This window comes from Myiozetetes cayanensis, unplaced genomic scaffold (assembly GCF_022539395.1).
Source record: "Myiozetetes cayanensis isolate MyiCay16 unplaced genomic scaffold, myiCay2020 scf21, whole genome shotgun sequence".
Classification (NCBI taxonomy): domain Eukaryota; kingdom Metazoa; phylum Chordata; class Aves; order Passeriformes; family Tyrannidae; genus Myiozetetes; species Myiozetetes cayanensis.
In genome coordinates this window covers 8,462,726-8,480,206 of record NW_026087423.1, presented here as the reverse complement: position 1 = coordinate 8,480,206, position 17,481 = coordinate 8,462,726, and the positions used below count along the sequence as shown (strand labels likewise).

The following is a 17,481-nucleotide window of genomic DNA, read 5'->3' as shown; positions in this document are numbered from 1 at the left end:
AGGGCGGTGACAGCCACGGTGGGGAAGGCAGAGACCCCTGAGGTATCCTCTGAAAGGTGCCTCGGTGCTGGCAGTGACTCACTGCTTGATTTCTGCTGTATTTATTGCTGATGCAGGAGACTGACAGCTCTGCTCATCATCTGCTCCTCACCTTCTCACCATCCAAGGTGAGCTTCGATGAAAACAACAGGAATTTCACCTTTTAATTGCAGAGATGTGGTGGCCTCAGGCACCCACATGGTGGGGTTTTGTACCGTGGAAAGCCAGAGATCACAATGGCTGGGTAAGTTTGGCTCTGAGAGGGGATCACAACCGCTGGATACGTTTGGTTCCAATACACAGTTCTTAAGAAATCAAAATTTCCTCTAAATTTCTTTTTGAAATACCACCTGTGGGAACTGCAACAACCCCCCAAGGGCACTGCTCGAGTGTGGCAAGATCGTTTAATTCAACTAAGGGAAAAAAACCCAACACCACAATTCGAACAGGGTTTTGCGTTTCCCCTGCACGGTTGTGTCACTAGATGGCCTTCCAGACCCAACGCAAACATCACCGCGCTCCAAAGCTCGGGCAAGGGAGACCCGTCTTTGTGCAGAGGGCAAACAAAAAAGCTAGAAGAGGATATTTCGGCAATAGAGAAGAGCAAGCGACCCGTAAAAAGCTAACAAAATGTCATATAATTCAAATTACAATAATAAAAAGGCGGTTAAAGTCACACCCGTTCAAAACTCGCCATTTTACTGAGGAAAAAGTTGATGCAATCATGTAGAATCTGTCAAAAAGATGCTTTATGGAGCACAGTGTTATAAATCTTGTACGGAACACAGTAAAAGCCATCAGCTCCTGTGGGCTGTAATGGCTGAGGGCTTTCCGACGGCGCAGGAATGGATGGGCCAGGGAAGAATTTGTTGTATCCTGAAATGATTTATTTGGACCTGGCTCAAAACCAGCATCACACTATGTATGACACAATCAGGAGGCAGAGTTAGTAGCCTTTCTGTAACTGAGGACTGTAATTCAGGTTTGGTTTTTTTTCAAGTCCGTTATAACAATAAAAGGGGTTTTTCGGGGGATAAAAGTAATTGAGGGACATTGTTAGGCTTTTTTTGAGTTTGGGTTTGTTTTGGTTTTTTCCCCCAATTCTCACAAAACAATCTTTACATTTCTCTCAGCTTTGTCTCCTTTTCCAATTTATTGTTAAGGAAACTGAGATTTGTACACCTTTAGATTCAGTATGAAACGAGCAGATGATAAAATCAACTGTGAACACTCCAAAGACTGTTTTTAAGTAATGGATGTTCTATTTGTAACAAGTCAACTTATTATTGATGAAATATAACATTTCAGTGTCTCATTTACTTATTTTCAATTACCAGGTGTGCAGTGCTTTGGGCATATCCAGTACTATGTAAAAGCTACAGGTAATTTGCTGACTCCGAAAAAGCAAAGTCTAATTAGGAATTGTGCCACTGATTTAAATGGAAGAAGATTCAGCCTCCTATTAGTAAAACTCAAATCTAATCATTATTAATTGCAAGTGTCCTTCTCCTGCTTCTGTTTTGGCCTGTATATTGATTTTGGCACAAGTTATTTCGTCAAAACCTTACACGATAACGTCTGTGTGGAGCTTCACAGAGAGCACAACAAAATCAAGGCTTTAATGGGCTATGGCAAATATCCGTGTTCCAGTCTTGGTACCAATTTGTTGCTTGATGATTGCCAGGGAAAAAATCAGGCAGGAGTGAAAGGTTAGCACACTGCTCAGGAAAACTGCTGGGAGTTTATGATTTTTAAGAATTTTTTTAGATGGTATTGATGGGTAACTCAGGTTAGTTATGAGAACACCCAAAAAAGATTCACAGATTAGGTTTAATATTGAAGCTTTCTTACAAAATAGGGTGATCAAAGATGTTGATAATCCCATTTTTCAAAATACCAAGCCTGGGGAAAAAGTGCTTGCCACCTCTTGGACTGCTTCTGGTACCATGGAAGAATCTCAGCCACATCCTTAGTCTGACCTAAGGAAACAGCACCAATGCCCTGTGCTGCCTCTCTCCTTGTCCCTTGTGATGTTCTTGAAGAAGGAAATGAAACTGAGATTTAATAATATTAAAGGCTTGTGAGTTTTGCAACTACAGAGAGTCAGGTGAGGGAGTAGAACCATAAATGTAAACCTTTCTGCTAAAAAAACACTTTTAAATTATAAATATCTTAACAACAAATACGTTAAATAATAAACATTGACAAAATATTCTGGTTAGCAACATCCTTCTGTTTAGAGAAACTCTGAATACTGTAGAAGTTTTAAGTTTCCAATCAATTAAGCTGTAGCACAGTGCAAGCCCTTAGGCTAAGCAGCATGGTTTGCAGTAATATTTCTAATGGAAAATACAAGTATTTTAGCTCACCAGCAAGGTCTCACTTCTGGTACTTCTTGTAGCCACAGTTTGCACAGGCCATCTGCTGCATACTCTTCTTTGGTCATATAAACTGGACAAGAATGGGCACCTGTTCTTCCTAAATATCTTCACAACCATGTTTTTGAAATACACTTAATTTTTTCTTGGTAACACAGACCCCAGTCACAAAGACTTCAATATAAACTTGACAAGAAGAACAAGTAGCCCCATTTATGTCCAAGGAAATATTCATGAACTTAGTTAAGAGTGTAAATAACAAGACAGAGCCTGAAATATTTATTTTTTAACATTAGGAGTGATATGAATTATTTGTGTTTTCAGCTAAGAATTCCCACTGCAGCATGTACACACAGAGCAAGAGGCAATGCCTTGAAAAATTTACAGTAGGAAAGACAGACCCTAAGGAGTGGGACTTACCGTGTAAGTAGAGTGATGAATTTCAGATGTTGCACAAGGCCTTCCTGAGGGTCTGCCCCACAGAGTTCAGCCTGGGCAGGGCAGGGAGGGAAGAGGAAAGTGTGATATAAGAGAGCTGAACTGCACCTGCACACACAAAGTTATGGTGGCAGCGCCAGTGTCAGAGAGGGCCATGACAAAGCAGGTGTACACTCAAGGTGATTCACTTTGTTTACAGAACAAATGTACAAAAATTGTTTTTCAGCTGTGCTTTTCCTCGCAGTGCCAGCACTGCTTTGACCCTCGGTAAACCCTGGATATGCAGCTTTCAAAACCAAAGCTCCCAGCCTCCTTCACTTTCAGCTGCTTCCCTGTCTCCATTTCTGCAGCTTCTTGCTGTTCCCCTCGCACATGCAGAGCTCTACCATCTGGTCCTCACGGCCTGATATTTTACACACACGCCCCCACCCCGAAAAATCCCTTGGGCCACATGATTCACCATCTATTCAAAGCTTGCCATGTGCCTGGTTTTTTTTTGTGTAGTAGCCCCTACTGATGTAAATCCCTTGTTCCATAAGGGCTCTCAATTGCTTTTTTCACTGAAGGCAAGGTGGCTGTGACACCTGCCAGTTTCCAAGACGTTTAACCCAACCCAAAACATTATTACAGTGTTGTTTGGCTGAGTAGGAACTATATTTTTTTCCCAGTGGGAAGTGCTGCCAGAAAGGCATTAACTTTCTAGACTATTAAGTAATATGGAAAAATGATATTTCAATAAGAAAATTTCCTTTCTGCCTTTTTATGCCTCTGAAATAGTTCCTGTTTCACTTGGCTCAAGTAGACCCTGCACTAAATCAGTGCAAAAATCTTTCGATAAACTACATAAAATCTGTCCAAATGCTACCAGAGAGTTCAGAGAGCTGTGAAACAAAACAGGACAAGGGTCTGCAAAGGGAGGTGTGAGCTGAATTAAGACACACAACTCAGCAAAATCAGGCAGCAAATATTCAGGCACTTTGATGTAGTTTGGACAGGTTTTATTCATAAACCACACACTGATGACTACCTAGAGAGCAGCTATTTATAAGGAACACAGACTGTTTCTTGGGTTGTTTTCTCTCTGGTGTGCTTTAAATCAGGGGTGCCAACTACGTGGGCCAAACATGGCCTACCTGATACAGGCATGGCCAACGTGCTGCATTTAGAGTCTCACCTTTCACTTGAAACTGAGTTCTTGGCTTTGCAGCTGTGGGGGAAAAAAAACCACCCCACTTTACAAGGTGAAGTGTGTGCAAATCAACGTGGTAAAGCCTTGGCCTGATACTGTAGGGGCTTAGGGGCAGTTTCAAGTTTCTGTTGCTCACTAAAGTGTGAACTCTCAAGCCAGATTCTGTTGTGAAAAATGGGTAACACAAGGTTAAGATCATCCCATGCTTTTCTGGAACATCAAACACAATGACTGATCTCTGAAAAGCATGAAATGAACACGCCAGTGCCTGCCAACACCTCCCTGGCTCTGCCCCCGCGGAGCTGGGCGATGTGTGCCTCCCAGATGTGCTGGCACAGCTTCCCTGAGCCATGGGGAGGATTTTGACAACACAAGCTGGCAGAGCCATTGCAGAGTTGCTGGATCTCATCCTCTACCTCTGTGCTGAGAACTGAATCTGGAGGTTTGACAGAGGGATTTACTCAGAGACCTTTACTCAGGTGAGATCTGCAGTTGTTTGTGTTGGTAGCTGGGGTTGGTTTTACCATGGGAACAGGCAGAGGCAGCGGGTTCAGGAGTGAGACAAAGCCTTGGTCGTGGCTGAGAGAGAGCAGTGTTCTCTGCTACAGATCTGCAGGAAATCAGTCACCACTGGGTGCTCTTCTGCATCCAGATCTGCAGCAGAGAATAAATCCCATCAGGAAGTAATTTTGGGAAATTTAGGGAAAGGGGCTGTTGCAACACAGTGCATTCTTACCCACTATCTGACCACTCCCTTTAGTGTATACCCCTAAAATTCCTCTGGCTTGTGCCTTCCTGTGTTTTCCTTACCCAACACTCCACCTGACCCAGCAAGCACTGAGATGTTATTTTTTTCAAGACTGGAGTGCTCCCCACAGTATCTCCTTTCTTCAGATCACTTTGCCCTTCTTCTTCCATTCCCAAATTATGTAATCCCTTGTAGAGAGAGATATTTTCTTTTAATGTTCTTGCTGATTCAGAGTCAAGGGAGGACTGAATCCAAGAGGAGTGTATGTTAGTTAAGATGACAACAGCACCAGGGCAGGAGTTGCATTCAGCTTCTTTAATTTACACGGCAGGGATTAATATGGAGTAGGTGAGTCAACTGTGGATGGCCAAATCTGGGTTACGCTCCCAAAAATCAGCTGGAGGATTCCACTAGACATGAAATATGTGGAGTTGTACTTTTTTTGTGAGGCTTTGAGAACATCAAGTTTAAGTGAACCCAGGCTTGGCTCCCTAAACATGCTTTCCACCATGTGAATTACAGGGCAGCCTGAACAAGTGTGTGTTTTTCAGAGCCATTGGAAGAGTCAGGCTTTGATCAACACCTCGTTCCTGCACTGGCTATGCAATGGTCATCACTCTTGCCCCTGACTCAGGCAGGAAGCTCTCAAATCTTTTGGACAAGAATGTGGAGAAACTGGGAATATTCATCGGAGGAGAAAAAAGAATGGCAAAGGGACCGTGGACGAAATAGGGGCAGGTTTTTGCTGAGCACTGCATGGCACTGACATTAAAAGGCAGTTAACATATGAAGTGTGCATCCTCCCCTCGATATTTGTGCAAACTTCCCACAGGAAGGCAGCAAGGGCAGACTGAAGAGGTGATAAAATCCTCTGTTTCTATCCCAATAGGACACACCATAATTTCTGCCTGGTTTTTGTGGAGTGTTAGATGTATGAGGAGAGCTAAGCTAAGCTTGCTTTGCTGTTATCTGGCTGGGAAGCAGCTCATACCTAGAGACGGAGTTTTGGCAGGAGCCAGAGGGATCTGTGGCTTGTCAGAGCATTGCCAGGCAAAGGACAGGCCCAGACTGAGTTTCCCTCAGACCCGAGAGCAGCCATAACCCGGCCAGAGCAAACCCTGCACAGGAAGAGCGATGTTCAGAGCAGGCTAATTAATAACTAGAGGCACTGGAAATGCTTGTAACTGTGTCATGTTTGCTTGAGAGCTGAGATTTTTGGCCTGTGCCCGAGCTGTGGGAGCTGGACAGGCTGACCGTGCAGAGTGGCCTGGCTGGATGTCCTCGCTGTGAGCCACCAGAGCGGCTCAGGGAGGTGTTGGAGCAATCACAGCAGTGGTTTGGGGTGGTGAGGGCAGGAACAGAGAGAGCAGCAACCTGACAGGGCAGCTCCAGCCCACGGGTCTGGCACCCTGCCCTGCACAGCCCCACACCGCTGTCCTTGATGGCACATTTCCTGTGCGCTTCTCCCTTCCTACACACATTTCACCCTTCCTGACTCTCATCCTAACAACAGGCACATTGTCAAGTTCCCAGTTGCCTGCTGGGATTAACACAGTGGCTCTGATTTCTTAAGGTGGGGAGATTTCCTGGTTAAAACTGTTTTAATTAAACTTACATCTCTCACAATGCTAAAAATGCCCCCGCGTGAAAGGCAGCTGAATCTGCTCTGCTCGTAAAACATCAGTGCCCAAAGACCTTTAATGGTCTTGGAGTCTAACAATAGTATAGACAGTGTCTGTTCAAAGATAAGGGCTCCAGGCAAATGGAAGAAGGAAGCAAACATAACATTCCCCCAAATCAGACATCTTAGACAAGAATATTCCAAGTACAAAACGTATCTGGCTGTGTATTTGTCAAGTATTTTATTGGCTTGAACTTCACACACACACAGAGAGCTCACAGCAAGTCCTTTCCACTGTACATCTGGCTGGGCATCTCCGTTTTCCTTTTAGGACTCAATTTTGGACCTGGGGAAAAGTGTTCTCAGTCAAAAGGCCTCCAAGCGAGCCAGGGCTGGTCACAGAGGAGAGCAACAGCTGCAGGAGTTTAAATTCCTCTCCCCACCCTCCCAAACGTGCCCCTCAGTCCTCTGCCTGGAGGAGCCAGAGGGAGGAATGTCCAGCTCCCCTCCTTCCCTGCCAGCTCCACTGGCATTTCCTATTACACACCAATTGCACGTGAGGCGCCGACACCACAAAGTGCTTTTTCACGTGGGCAGCGGAGCTGTGGTGGAACCAAGGCTCTCTTTTGGTCACAACCCCCTCCCCCAGACGTTCGTGACACTTTTGTACTCCCCTTTCTGCAGCACGTCAGGCGTTTGTGATAATTTACAGCCACAGGAACCGCTTCCTGCACGCTGCGAGCCACGAGCCTTTCCGGACTGCTGGCAGGCACCGAGCTGGGAAAGGGAAAGACAACGAGCAGGGGAAGGTGTCGGGAAGCAAAGAGAACCCTGTCTTCCATCAGCAGCTCCCAGGAGAGAGAGGGGGAGAAAAGGAGTGATGGCTTTGTGGATTTAGTGGGAACTAACTTCAGTGGAGAGCTAGCAACAGCCTGCCCTCTTGGAGGCAAAAACAACAGAAATATCTGGGAAAAGTATTTGACTTTAAAACTTACCTTAAAAAAAAAAACAACCCCCCCCCCCAAAAAAAGCTAAAGCAAGTACAAAAATAAATCAGAAAGTAGACAAAGATAAGAACGGAGCCTGCAGGAATCAAGTCTGAACAAAAGGCAGGGGCTGTGAAAGGCGAAAACCACAAATGGCAGGGGTTGAAATGTAAAACCTACAGTTCACTGTGAAACATGAAGGACGCTGTTGTATTCCACACCTCCTCTTCCTGGGTGTAGCTGTCTCCACAAGGTGAAGGGCAGTAATGAATCAAGCTCCTTCCCTCTTCCTGTATTTTCTATTCAATTATTCACAGGCTGTGTGAGTTCTGCTTTATTTCCCCCCTCCATATGCCACACTCTCCTCCTGGGGTTTTTTTTATTCCGAACTGTGCATTTGGCCTCTCTCCCATTCCTTTCTCCTCGGTGTGTGCCCCCTGCTCTGCCAGGATCTGCTGTCTTTGTAACCTCTGCTGTGCACATATGCTGGCTCTGCCCTCCCCTCCTGCCCCCCCCTGCTCCTGGGCCACCGAGTGTCCCTTCGTTTCACTCCGGCGTAGAGGCCAGCCAGGAAAGGAATGATTTTCCTACGGCCGCTGCTCCTGTTTCCATGCTGCCGGCTCCTCTCCACCGATCAAGGGGAACCCACGTTGCTCCCCTTGCACAGAGACAGCTCTGCAGCTGCTTAGCAACTGGGAGCTGCTGTGATGCAGCAGCACAGAAAGGCGATAGATGGCACAGCCTTCCCCGATCCTGCCGGTCCTGGCCCACTCGGCTGCAAACCAGGGCTTGGGGAGCAGCTGGGGCACTCCCAACTGCCCTGTCAGACAATAAATCAACATGTAAATCCTTAACTGCAGGTTTGAGAGCAATGGTGACAATGTCAAGGGCAAAACAGCCTTGCTCTTGTGTCACGCTGCACCAGCGACAAGGAACTGCTCTGATCTGTAAGCTCAACTCATTCCATTTGATCTTTGTCATCGCTTTCTGGCTAAAACGTTTTATACTTCATCACTCGGAATCAGAACATTCCCTGTATGTGCTGCATGTGTTAAAAAGGCTTCCAGGTCCCCAGCTACCATTGCATCCAGACTGTTTAATGATGTGTCCAGAGACACAAGTAATTTAATGCTTAAATATCCTTTTAGATTACTTATTTGTATCTTCATTTCCTTTTGATGCAAGCTTTGTAAGCGCCCAGCTTCTCTAAATGGTACATTCTTTCATTCTTTTCCTTTTTTTTTTTTTTTTTTTTTTTGTAAAACTGTACTGTTCAGAGGCCACGAAGCACTGAACTGTTTTGTAATTTGATGGCTTTAGAATGCTGATTAGAATTGCCAACCTTCTTGATTTATTTCATGATTTTTATAAGCTTGAAAGCATTCTAAAAAAATAACCGGTTCTACATCCCGATGGGATCACGGTGTTTCAATAGCAGCTGCATTTCAATGGGCAAGAAGCAACACAAAACATTCTGCAAGTCAGGTGTTGAAACAGCTTCTTTATTCCTTTATACCTCAAGAATGATTAGATCTCTGAAAGCACTCACTCCCTACCTTACAGAGGTGGCTTTGTCATAATACTAGCAGGTATAGAATGAACAGATACAGCTTAAAGAGTAACCAAAAAAACCCCATCTCTGGCAAATATCCAACATACCCATCAAAATTTGTCTGGATATTAAAAAAAAGTAGATGTTTGTTCCACTACTGGGTATCAGCATGTACCTCTGCACCCCAGCAGCCAAACAACACAGCCAGCTAGTGATTCCCTGTCATTGTTCAAGGCTCACATCCCATGTACCCTTAGAGCATGCTGGGACACAGGTGAAATCTGTCAAGAGGTTGCTTATTTGGGCTGACAATTCCCTAGACAGATCATCTGCTGTTCTCGGGAAAAAATGGAAAATTTTATGGCAAGAAAAACTGAACAGGCAAATACCATGTCCATATTCCTACTCAATATTCCTTCGATATTCTTAGCCTGGTTTCCTAAAAATAAAACTGTCTAATGTGACTGTGTAGTTCTATGTCATTTCCCCCCTCCAATCTCAATCAAATTTGGCAGTGGGGAAGGAGTCCTAAACGTATTTAGGTCTTGAAGGAACAGCTGAGTAGAGAATACATAGTAGAGGCACCACCTCTGAAAATCCCATCTAACAGGAAGGTCTCAAAATGCACTTTGTAACCACTGTGTCCTAGACCTGTCCTCCTTCCTTGACGAGTCCACCTGATTTGGGCCTTAGGTTATTTAATGGCTACATAATAGACACCACAGCAAGTAAATGTTGCAGTGTGCTTCCTGGCTCCCTTCCAGCTCCTAAGCTGGGCTTTCTTCCCATGAAACTGGGGTGTGGCAAGGGATGTTGTACAACCAGCCCTCCTCCTGACACAATATTGACACGGCTGAGGTGTGTGTACACGCACCCGGAACCAGGAAACACCCACAGTGGAGACAGAACCAGTTGTTTATCTGGAGAAAATACAAAATCACGACCAACCAACTTTGTAGGTGACACTTAGCAGTAGCACGGGGAAGAGGGGGTAATAAATAAAAATAATAATTAAAAAAACCCCTCCACTGCAAGCAACAACGCTAAGGGCTTGTCCTTTTCAGGAGGAACAAGTGCAAAGCCATACATGCAGAACAAAGAGCACAAACCTACAGCACAGGGTTGTCATCCTAAGAAGGAGCAGATCTGAGAGTATTTTAGGAGCCGTGCTGGGAAACCAGCTGAACATGGGCTGGTGTAATCCCTGGATTCCCGACAGAGACAGCTCAGCCAGGAGCGCTGCTGGCTCGGGTCTGATCCCTGCCGAGGGCTCCGTCCCCTTCTGCCCAGATCAAAATGGTGACAAACTGGAGCATTCACAGGCAGGAACAATTCCAGGATTAGTAAAGATGGACCCGAGGGGGAGCTCTGCAGTCTGCAATGGAGTATTAAATGCTCAGCCTGAGCACGGCTACACAGGGATGAAAATCTGGCCATGGAGTATTCCTCCACCAAGCAGACTGAGGGGCAGAGACATCCAGAAACTGAAAACAGAAACTAGACAAGTTTAAAAAGGTACTTTGATTTCTAGTCTGGCAGGTAGATTTTGATGGAAAAAAATTTACTCTTATTTTACTCCCTCTCACAGCCCATTTTAAAATGAAAATCTGACCTTCATCTAAGATGCAGGCATGCTGCAGTTAAATTTTTTTCAAATGAGGAAAAGCAACAAATTCACAAAAATCCTGAGACCTACATAATGCAGGAAGTTGAACCAGATGAACCTTGGTCTCTTTTGTCTTTCATAATCTATTAATCTAGTTTCCTTGCACAAGCAATGGATTGTGACTTGAATAGCTTCAATATAAAGGATTCTGTGTACAAGGCAGTCTAAAACAAAATGTTGTAAACAGTCAGGATCATTGTTTGGCAGAACAGCTGCATATTTTTTATTTCACTTTGCCTCTCAATCTAATTTGCTCTTGTTGCAACACTTTGCCAAAGAAATTAAATCACTTCTTATTGATAACAGACAGTGATATAATTAGCATAAGAGTTTTCCACTCAACAATGCCGGGGAGGGACACTGTGGGCAAGAATAAACCCCTTTGCTTCAAGACTGTGCATAGAGTCACCACAAGCTGTTTAGAAAAAAAAAAAACAACCTTTTTTTTTTTTTTTTTTCTCCTTCTCCCTGAAAGATTTCTTTCTTTATCTAAAGAGTCTCATGCAGCACACCAGGGTCAGTCTAACCCAAGTATGAAAGTCTGGTTTGACCTTTCTGGGATTTAAACACGCTGTACCAGAACATTTTGCTTTTGAGATACGAGGTTCAGCAGCCATGAAACCACCCACTCTGAGAGCACAACCGGTCTCAACTGCCTTGGCGACTTTTAAACTACATTGAACATTATAGTCATTCAGAAACTCTAAAAAACGGAAAGAAATTTTCAGCTCAGACTTACAAAAACCATTTCCAGAAGTGCTGAGGACCCACACAATTCACTGGGGGGGCACGGCGGGCTCGCTGTCCGGCCCCTGCTGCCCCAGCAATTTCTGGCCCTGGTTTGCACGTACGCAGAGCCAGGCACAGGCGTTAGGACCTCTCCCAGCTGGAGCACTTCATGGATCCTACCATCGGGAACAGCCGTCCTGGACAATGATTAATCGCAGACAAAGATCAGAGTCCTGGAAAAATATGCAGAGAGATGCAAGTACAGACAAAGCTGTCTAAGCTCCCACAGTATTATGGTCTGGCTGTGTTGCTTCAAAGCCTTGCAGAGCTGGTCTGCTTCAGGGTTAAACAGACCAATGTTACTCGTAAATGCAGGTATTGCTAACAGCCAAATATATATTTAAACATAAATTTTAAATCCCAGGAAAGTTAACAGCCCGATGCTGTTCAAAAATTGCTTTTTTTTTAATCGCTTCACGTGCTGACTTAACTCACTACGACGCAAGATGCAGAAACGTTTTCACTACAGTTCAAATCCCCCTGCAAACCCGAGCCCAGCTCTGCGCCGTACTTTTGATCTACACGTCGCCAGCTTCGGCCATTTCGAGGAAGCTGAAATGCTTTTCACCTCTACTGAGAAATACCAGAGGAGCATTTCAATGGTGTTCTGCTAAGAATAACGTCACCGTTCCTTCCGATTTTGCTGGCAGATGGTCACTGAGAGCCGCTGTGACCCAGGCTCAGCGCTGGCTCCAGCGGCCGGGCAGGGACCGGGCGGCGGCTCGGGCAGCCCCGGCCCCGGCGCCCCCGACGGGGCTCACAGCGCTGAGGCAGCGCTTCAGAGCCAGCCTGGCACTGCGGAAACGCTTTTGTTGGTTGTTTTTGTTGGTATTTTTTTTTCCCCTCCATGGAAACGTGTTCTGTTTTGTGCGGACGGTTTGTCGCTTGTTCTCGACAGAGCCTGACCCGGTGAGGAGCGAGAGGGGGAGCGAGGAATGCAGCGATGAGCGCAGTCGTTGCGAAAGGCGCGGGCTGCGGTGCCTCCTTCGCGGCAGCACCCAGTGCTCTCCCTCGCAGGGGAACAGCCCTGAGTCTCGGCACATACCACAGCACAGGCTGTACAAACCCACGGAGCGGCTGGTGCTGAGCCGCAGGAACTGCGGGCAGGGCGCGCCCTGCCCGGCACATGCCGCTCCCGCAGGCAGCCTCTGCCAAGCAGCCACTTACCTTCTCCCTCCCTTAGGGTCCGCAGGACGGTCCTGCTCTAGCCTTACCAGGGAGGCCACCTCTCTACAGTGTTTGCTTTTCCTCCCTGTCCTGCCCTCTGAAGTGGTTGCTCGAGCCAGGCTTTCCTGGCTCACCTACTCTGGGTCTGCAGTGAGCACGAGCTGCAACTCCCCGCAGAGCACAGCGAGGCTTGTGAAGCTCCGAGATAACCCCCCAGCCTCCACCCAAAGCTGAGCTGCAGCAGAATCTGCTCAGGAGACGAAAAAAAAAAAAAAAAAAAAAGGAAAAAAAAAAAAAAAAAAGACGGCACATGTAACACCTCGGCGGGCCATGGCGGCTCCACTGCAGCACAGCCGGGCCCCTGAGCTCGGCGCTGCAGGCCGGAGGAGGCAGGGCAGCGGCTGCCCCGGCTCGGCGATGGCGGAGCCGGGGGGGGAACAGCCCAGGAGGGGCAGAGAAGGAGAACAACAAAGAGCCATGTGACGGCAGCGCCGGCCGCGCTCCCCCGGCGCACCCGCTCCGGGCGGGGAGGCGGCGGCGCCGCCCGGCCCCTCCCGCGGCCAGCGCTTCTGCTGCCCCCCGTCCCCCCACACTGCCCAGGCTTTGAATTTGGTGGCTTTTTTTTGGGTATTTTATCTTTTCTGCGTGTGGGGAAGCCGCTGTTTGTTCCTCTTTAACTCCCCCCCTCCCTCCCCTCTGCACTAGGCGACTTCCATCTTTTGCTGTTTATAAAGCGAGCGGGAGGCTGCAGCGGGGGAAGGGCGGCGTTATTTATAGCACCGGGGCTGCGCCGGCTTTATCGGAGCTGCCTTTGTCCTCCCGGCCGGCCGCCCCCCCGCCCGGCCCGGCTGGAGCGCCGCCAGCGCCGCTGCCGCAGGGCGCTCCCGCCATGTTGTGCGCGGGGAGAAAGAGCCGCCGCTCCCTCCCCGGCTTCGCCTTCCACAGCCCCTCACAAAGCGCTGGGGGAAGGGGAGGGGGGGGGCGGGAAAGGGGAGAGAAAGGATAAAAAACAAAACAACAACAACAACAACCACCCCAAACCCACCATTTCCCTGCAGCGCTCGGGACGCCGCCAGGCAGCGGGGGAGAGCCCGCCGCGCCGCGCTGAGGAGGACGCCGAAGGGAAGGAGAAGCCATGATGGCGGCTGTCCCCACACAGCACGGAGCGCGACCCGGGAGCGCCGTGCCCGCCCGCCGGCCGCCCCTCCCGCCGCCCGGGACACGGTGCTGCCGCAGCCTCTCACATAATAAACCCACCAGACTTCGGCGGGGAGGCCATTTCGTGGGCTGGGTGGCGGCACTAAAGCACAACTGCTTGTGAATATCAACTGCGTCACGGCTCCTCCGTCTGTAACACTCAGGCTGCAAAGGGTCCCTCACTTGGAAGGAAACTCCCTCATTTTGGATTTACTTCCAGACCTCCTTTTTGCCCCCTCTCTCCAAGTCACTGCCTCTCGGTATGAAGGATTTTACAGTGCTTTCTAGTGAGACATCCGCCATTAAGACTCACCGTCGTGAAAAACACCCCCTCCCATTTTGTTGCCTGTTTTTTGTCGAGCTTCTGTAATTAGACGGATAAAACATGTAAGGGATCCCTACCACCACCACCACCGCCTTCTCGCCTTTTTTAACGTCAACCTCACTAACATCTTACTGTTCACAGGCAGATTTTTTATTTTTTTGGTGCTTTCAAGTTAACAGCCACGTAACGCCTGCAATGGATCCACAGCGTTTCTCCGCATAAAAAAACCCAACCACCCAGGGCTGAGGACGGACCAAGAGCTTTGTGCAGAAAAGAGAAATCAAATCCCTCCCTGAGAACAGACGTTTCAGAGGCACTGTTAGATGTTTCTGAGGAGAAGGAGATCGCCACCGCTTTCAGACGACCATTGGGATCTTTCCACCCAGGACAATACCATTAGCCACAGGCCTGGGCTATATGTTCCTCTGCAAGGGCAAAAGGGTTTTACTTACTTACCCGCGCACCATAGTTGAATGCAGCTCTGAAGGTGAAGTTGTTACTCTTTTTTAAAATAACGGCTATAAATATATATGATCTGTATCACCACTTCTCTCGTAAGTTTGCAAGCCAAAGCGGATCTTGTTAAGATAAGTTACGGATCTTTGTGTGGCAGTGGTCTAGCATCAAAAAAACGGAAAAAAAGGGGGAAAAAAAATCTATAGAAAAAGTTGTCCAGCTATGTTGACTGACTGTACGCAGCAAGGACTCCTGCTCAAGGCTTAAATCTACCTTCCTGTGGCAGATTTACTCTGTACATAAAAAAGACGTTCAGTGTTTTTCCACAGAGCACGCAGACACTAAAAATATTCTCCTCAATAGATTTAGGCTGCACATGTCAGTGTGAAAACACCTAGTTAACATTTACTGATTCTAAACAGCTTTTAAGCATAGCTTAGCTAGATAGTTTGCTTTATAAGTCAAATATTTCAAAAAAGCATAAATTGGTTTAAACAGACAAAAACATAAGACATGCAAATGAAGGCTTAGCAATAAGGACCACTCCAGTAACATTAACATGAAAACTACACTTAGCAAGGACAGAATGGATTGGGTACTTACAACATAAGAGAAAAGGAAAAAAAAGCTTATCATAGTAAAATTGCCTTACTTTTTGTCAGAATTTACCATTCCTATACCTATATTTAAAACGTTACCTTTTAAGCACCAAAGGAGTTAATAGAAATGGCCAGGAATCAAGTGTTTTAACACAGGAGATCAAGCTCTCAAATTTATTGTTCAGCCATCAGAGCTGCTTAAAGCTTAAAAACCCCCAAAACAACGAAAAAAAAATAAAAATCATGTATTTACTTTTCTTTTTTGGTTGGCAATCGAATTTGTTAACTGCTGACATAGGGTGTGCCGTGACCTAGTTACACAAGACAAAGATGGATCCCGAATCATAAGGGAGGAGAGAGGAAAAAAAAAAAAGTCCGCATTAAATTTTTTTTTTTTTTTTTGGTTAAGGGCTTGGCATTATTTTTATAAATCTTCCTTCTTCAGTGGGTCGTCTGGCACCCGCGCTATGGAGGCTCCCAGCACCTCGCGCGGTGCGGATTCACATGGCGGATTCCCCCTCTTTGTGGAACAAAGGAAGAGCCCGGTTTGGCCATTTCGCTCCACTGCAGAAAAATGGCTGCGGGTCCCGCGGCCCTTCCTTGGCCGCGTCTGCCGCGCGGCGCTTTTACCCCGCCGTCTAATAGCTCGGGCCCCATGGAAGCCGCGCTCCCATTGGCTGCGCCCGCCGCGCTGCCCCGGCCGCAGCCAATGGCGCGGCCGCTCGCGGAGCCGCCGCGGCCCCGCGCCCCGGGACGGCCGCGCCATGCGCCCGCCGCGCTCCGCCCGGCCCCGCGCCCGCCGAGCGCCGGGGGCACCGCGCCGCCCGCCCGCCCGCCTCTCGCACCGAAAACAAAATGGAACCTCCCCGCTGATTGGCTGCCGACGGCTCCGGACCTTTAATAAGCAAAACTGCTCTCCCCCCCCACACCTCCTCCTCATCCTGCATCACACCCCCTCCTCCCCGCCTTGAGTGTGTCGCCACCCCTCCGCCGCAGCAGCGCGGCGGGTCCGCGCTCCGCCCGCCCCCGCGGTCTCCCCGGGCTCGCTGAAGTCTTCCCCTCCAAAAAAAAAAAAAAAAGAAAGATAGAAAGCAAAGCAAAAAAAAAAAAAATTCCGACCAACTTGTCCCACCTATAGGTCCATCTTGTTTAGAAACAGTTTGCGCTAAGGTAAATGCAGCGGGCAGATTCCACTCGCCCCCCCGCATGCCGTTAGCCCCGCGGCGGGGAGGGGAAAAAAACCCGCGCGTCCCGGCGGCGGCCCATGCGGCGGCGCTCGGCGGCGGCGGGGCGGCGGCGGGCGGCCGCGGGCCGGAGCCGCGGCGCGGCCGCCGTGAATGTGCAGGCGGCGGAGCGCGGGTAGAGGCGTTCGCGGCGCTCGCAGCGGTGTATTGTGGGATCCCGGCCGCCGCCAGCAGCGAGCACACACAATATGTGGTGGCTCGCGAAAACGGGAGGCAGGAGCCTGGCGGGCAGCCCGCGCCGGTAACCGGCCCCATGTGAGACGGGAGCTCGCCTTTCGCCGCCCGGAGACGATCGGCCGCCCAGCGCGATGTCTTTCCGAGAGACCAAGGCGGGGGAAAAAGCCAAGCACCCTGAAGATCATGGCAAAAAGCAGAGTTCAAGTGAGATTGGGTCTTTTTTTTTTTCTCTTTCTTTCTTTTTTTTTTTTTCCCCTTCCTCCTCTCCTCCCCTTCCCTCTCTGCCTCTTGTCTGGCTGGGGTGGAGGGGGGACCCGGCTGGCAATTCCCCCATTTTGGGGCTCGTTTCGCGGTGGATTTCCTCCCTGCCTGGGTGTGTAGAGCGGGCGGCTCGTTAAAAAAAAAAAAAAACCACACCGAAACGAAGAGGTCTTTGTTGAATATTTTTTTTAACTTTATGGTTTTCCGTGTGGGTTTTTTCTCTCTTTTCCAATTCCCCCTTCCTTTCTCTCCCCCCCCCCCACCGTCCAGGTTGGATCAACGGAATGGAGAACAGCACGCAAGCCAGCACTTCTGTCGAGAAAAGAAATCACCATTGGAGAAGTTACAAGTTGATTATTGACCCGGCTCTGAAAAAAGGACAGCACAAACTCTACCGTTACGATGGGCAACATTTCAGCATGCCTGTGAGTGGGGGGCTCCCGGGTTTCCCTCATTGTGTTGTGTCTCCCCCCCAGCCTCTGTCTTACCGGCGTTTTGGGGGCTGGGGGTCTCTCCGGGTCGTGGTAATCCCCGCTGTGTGCGGGAGGGGGGTCTTGGGGGGACACGCACAGCCACCAAAGTTACCGCCACCTGACACTGTGTATTCAACTGTCAGGAGCCCAAACCTGCGGCTTTTTCCTGTGTTTCT

At 48.4% G+C, this 17,481-nt stretch overlaps 1 protein-coding gene across 1 annotated transcript in view; it reads left to right on the top strand.

Annotated features, from left to right (window-relative positions):
• Positions 1–16,523: 16,523 nt before the first annotated feature.
• Positions 16,524–17,481, top strand: part of SETD1B (SET domain containing 1B, histone lysine methyltransferase) — a 49,904-nt gene continuing 48,946 nt past the window's right edge. Inside the window, exons 1-2 of the mRNA XM_050318153.1 lie at positions 16,524–16,775; positions 17,103–17,257. Coding sequence (XP_050174110.1) covers positions 16,703–16,775; positions 17,103–17,257 — 228 coding nt within the window. The 5' untranslated portion in view covers positions 16,524–16,702. The remainder of the gene's footprint in view (positions 16,776–17,102; positions 17,258–17,481) is intronic.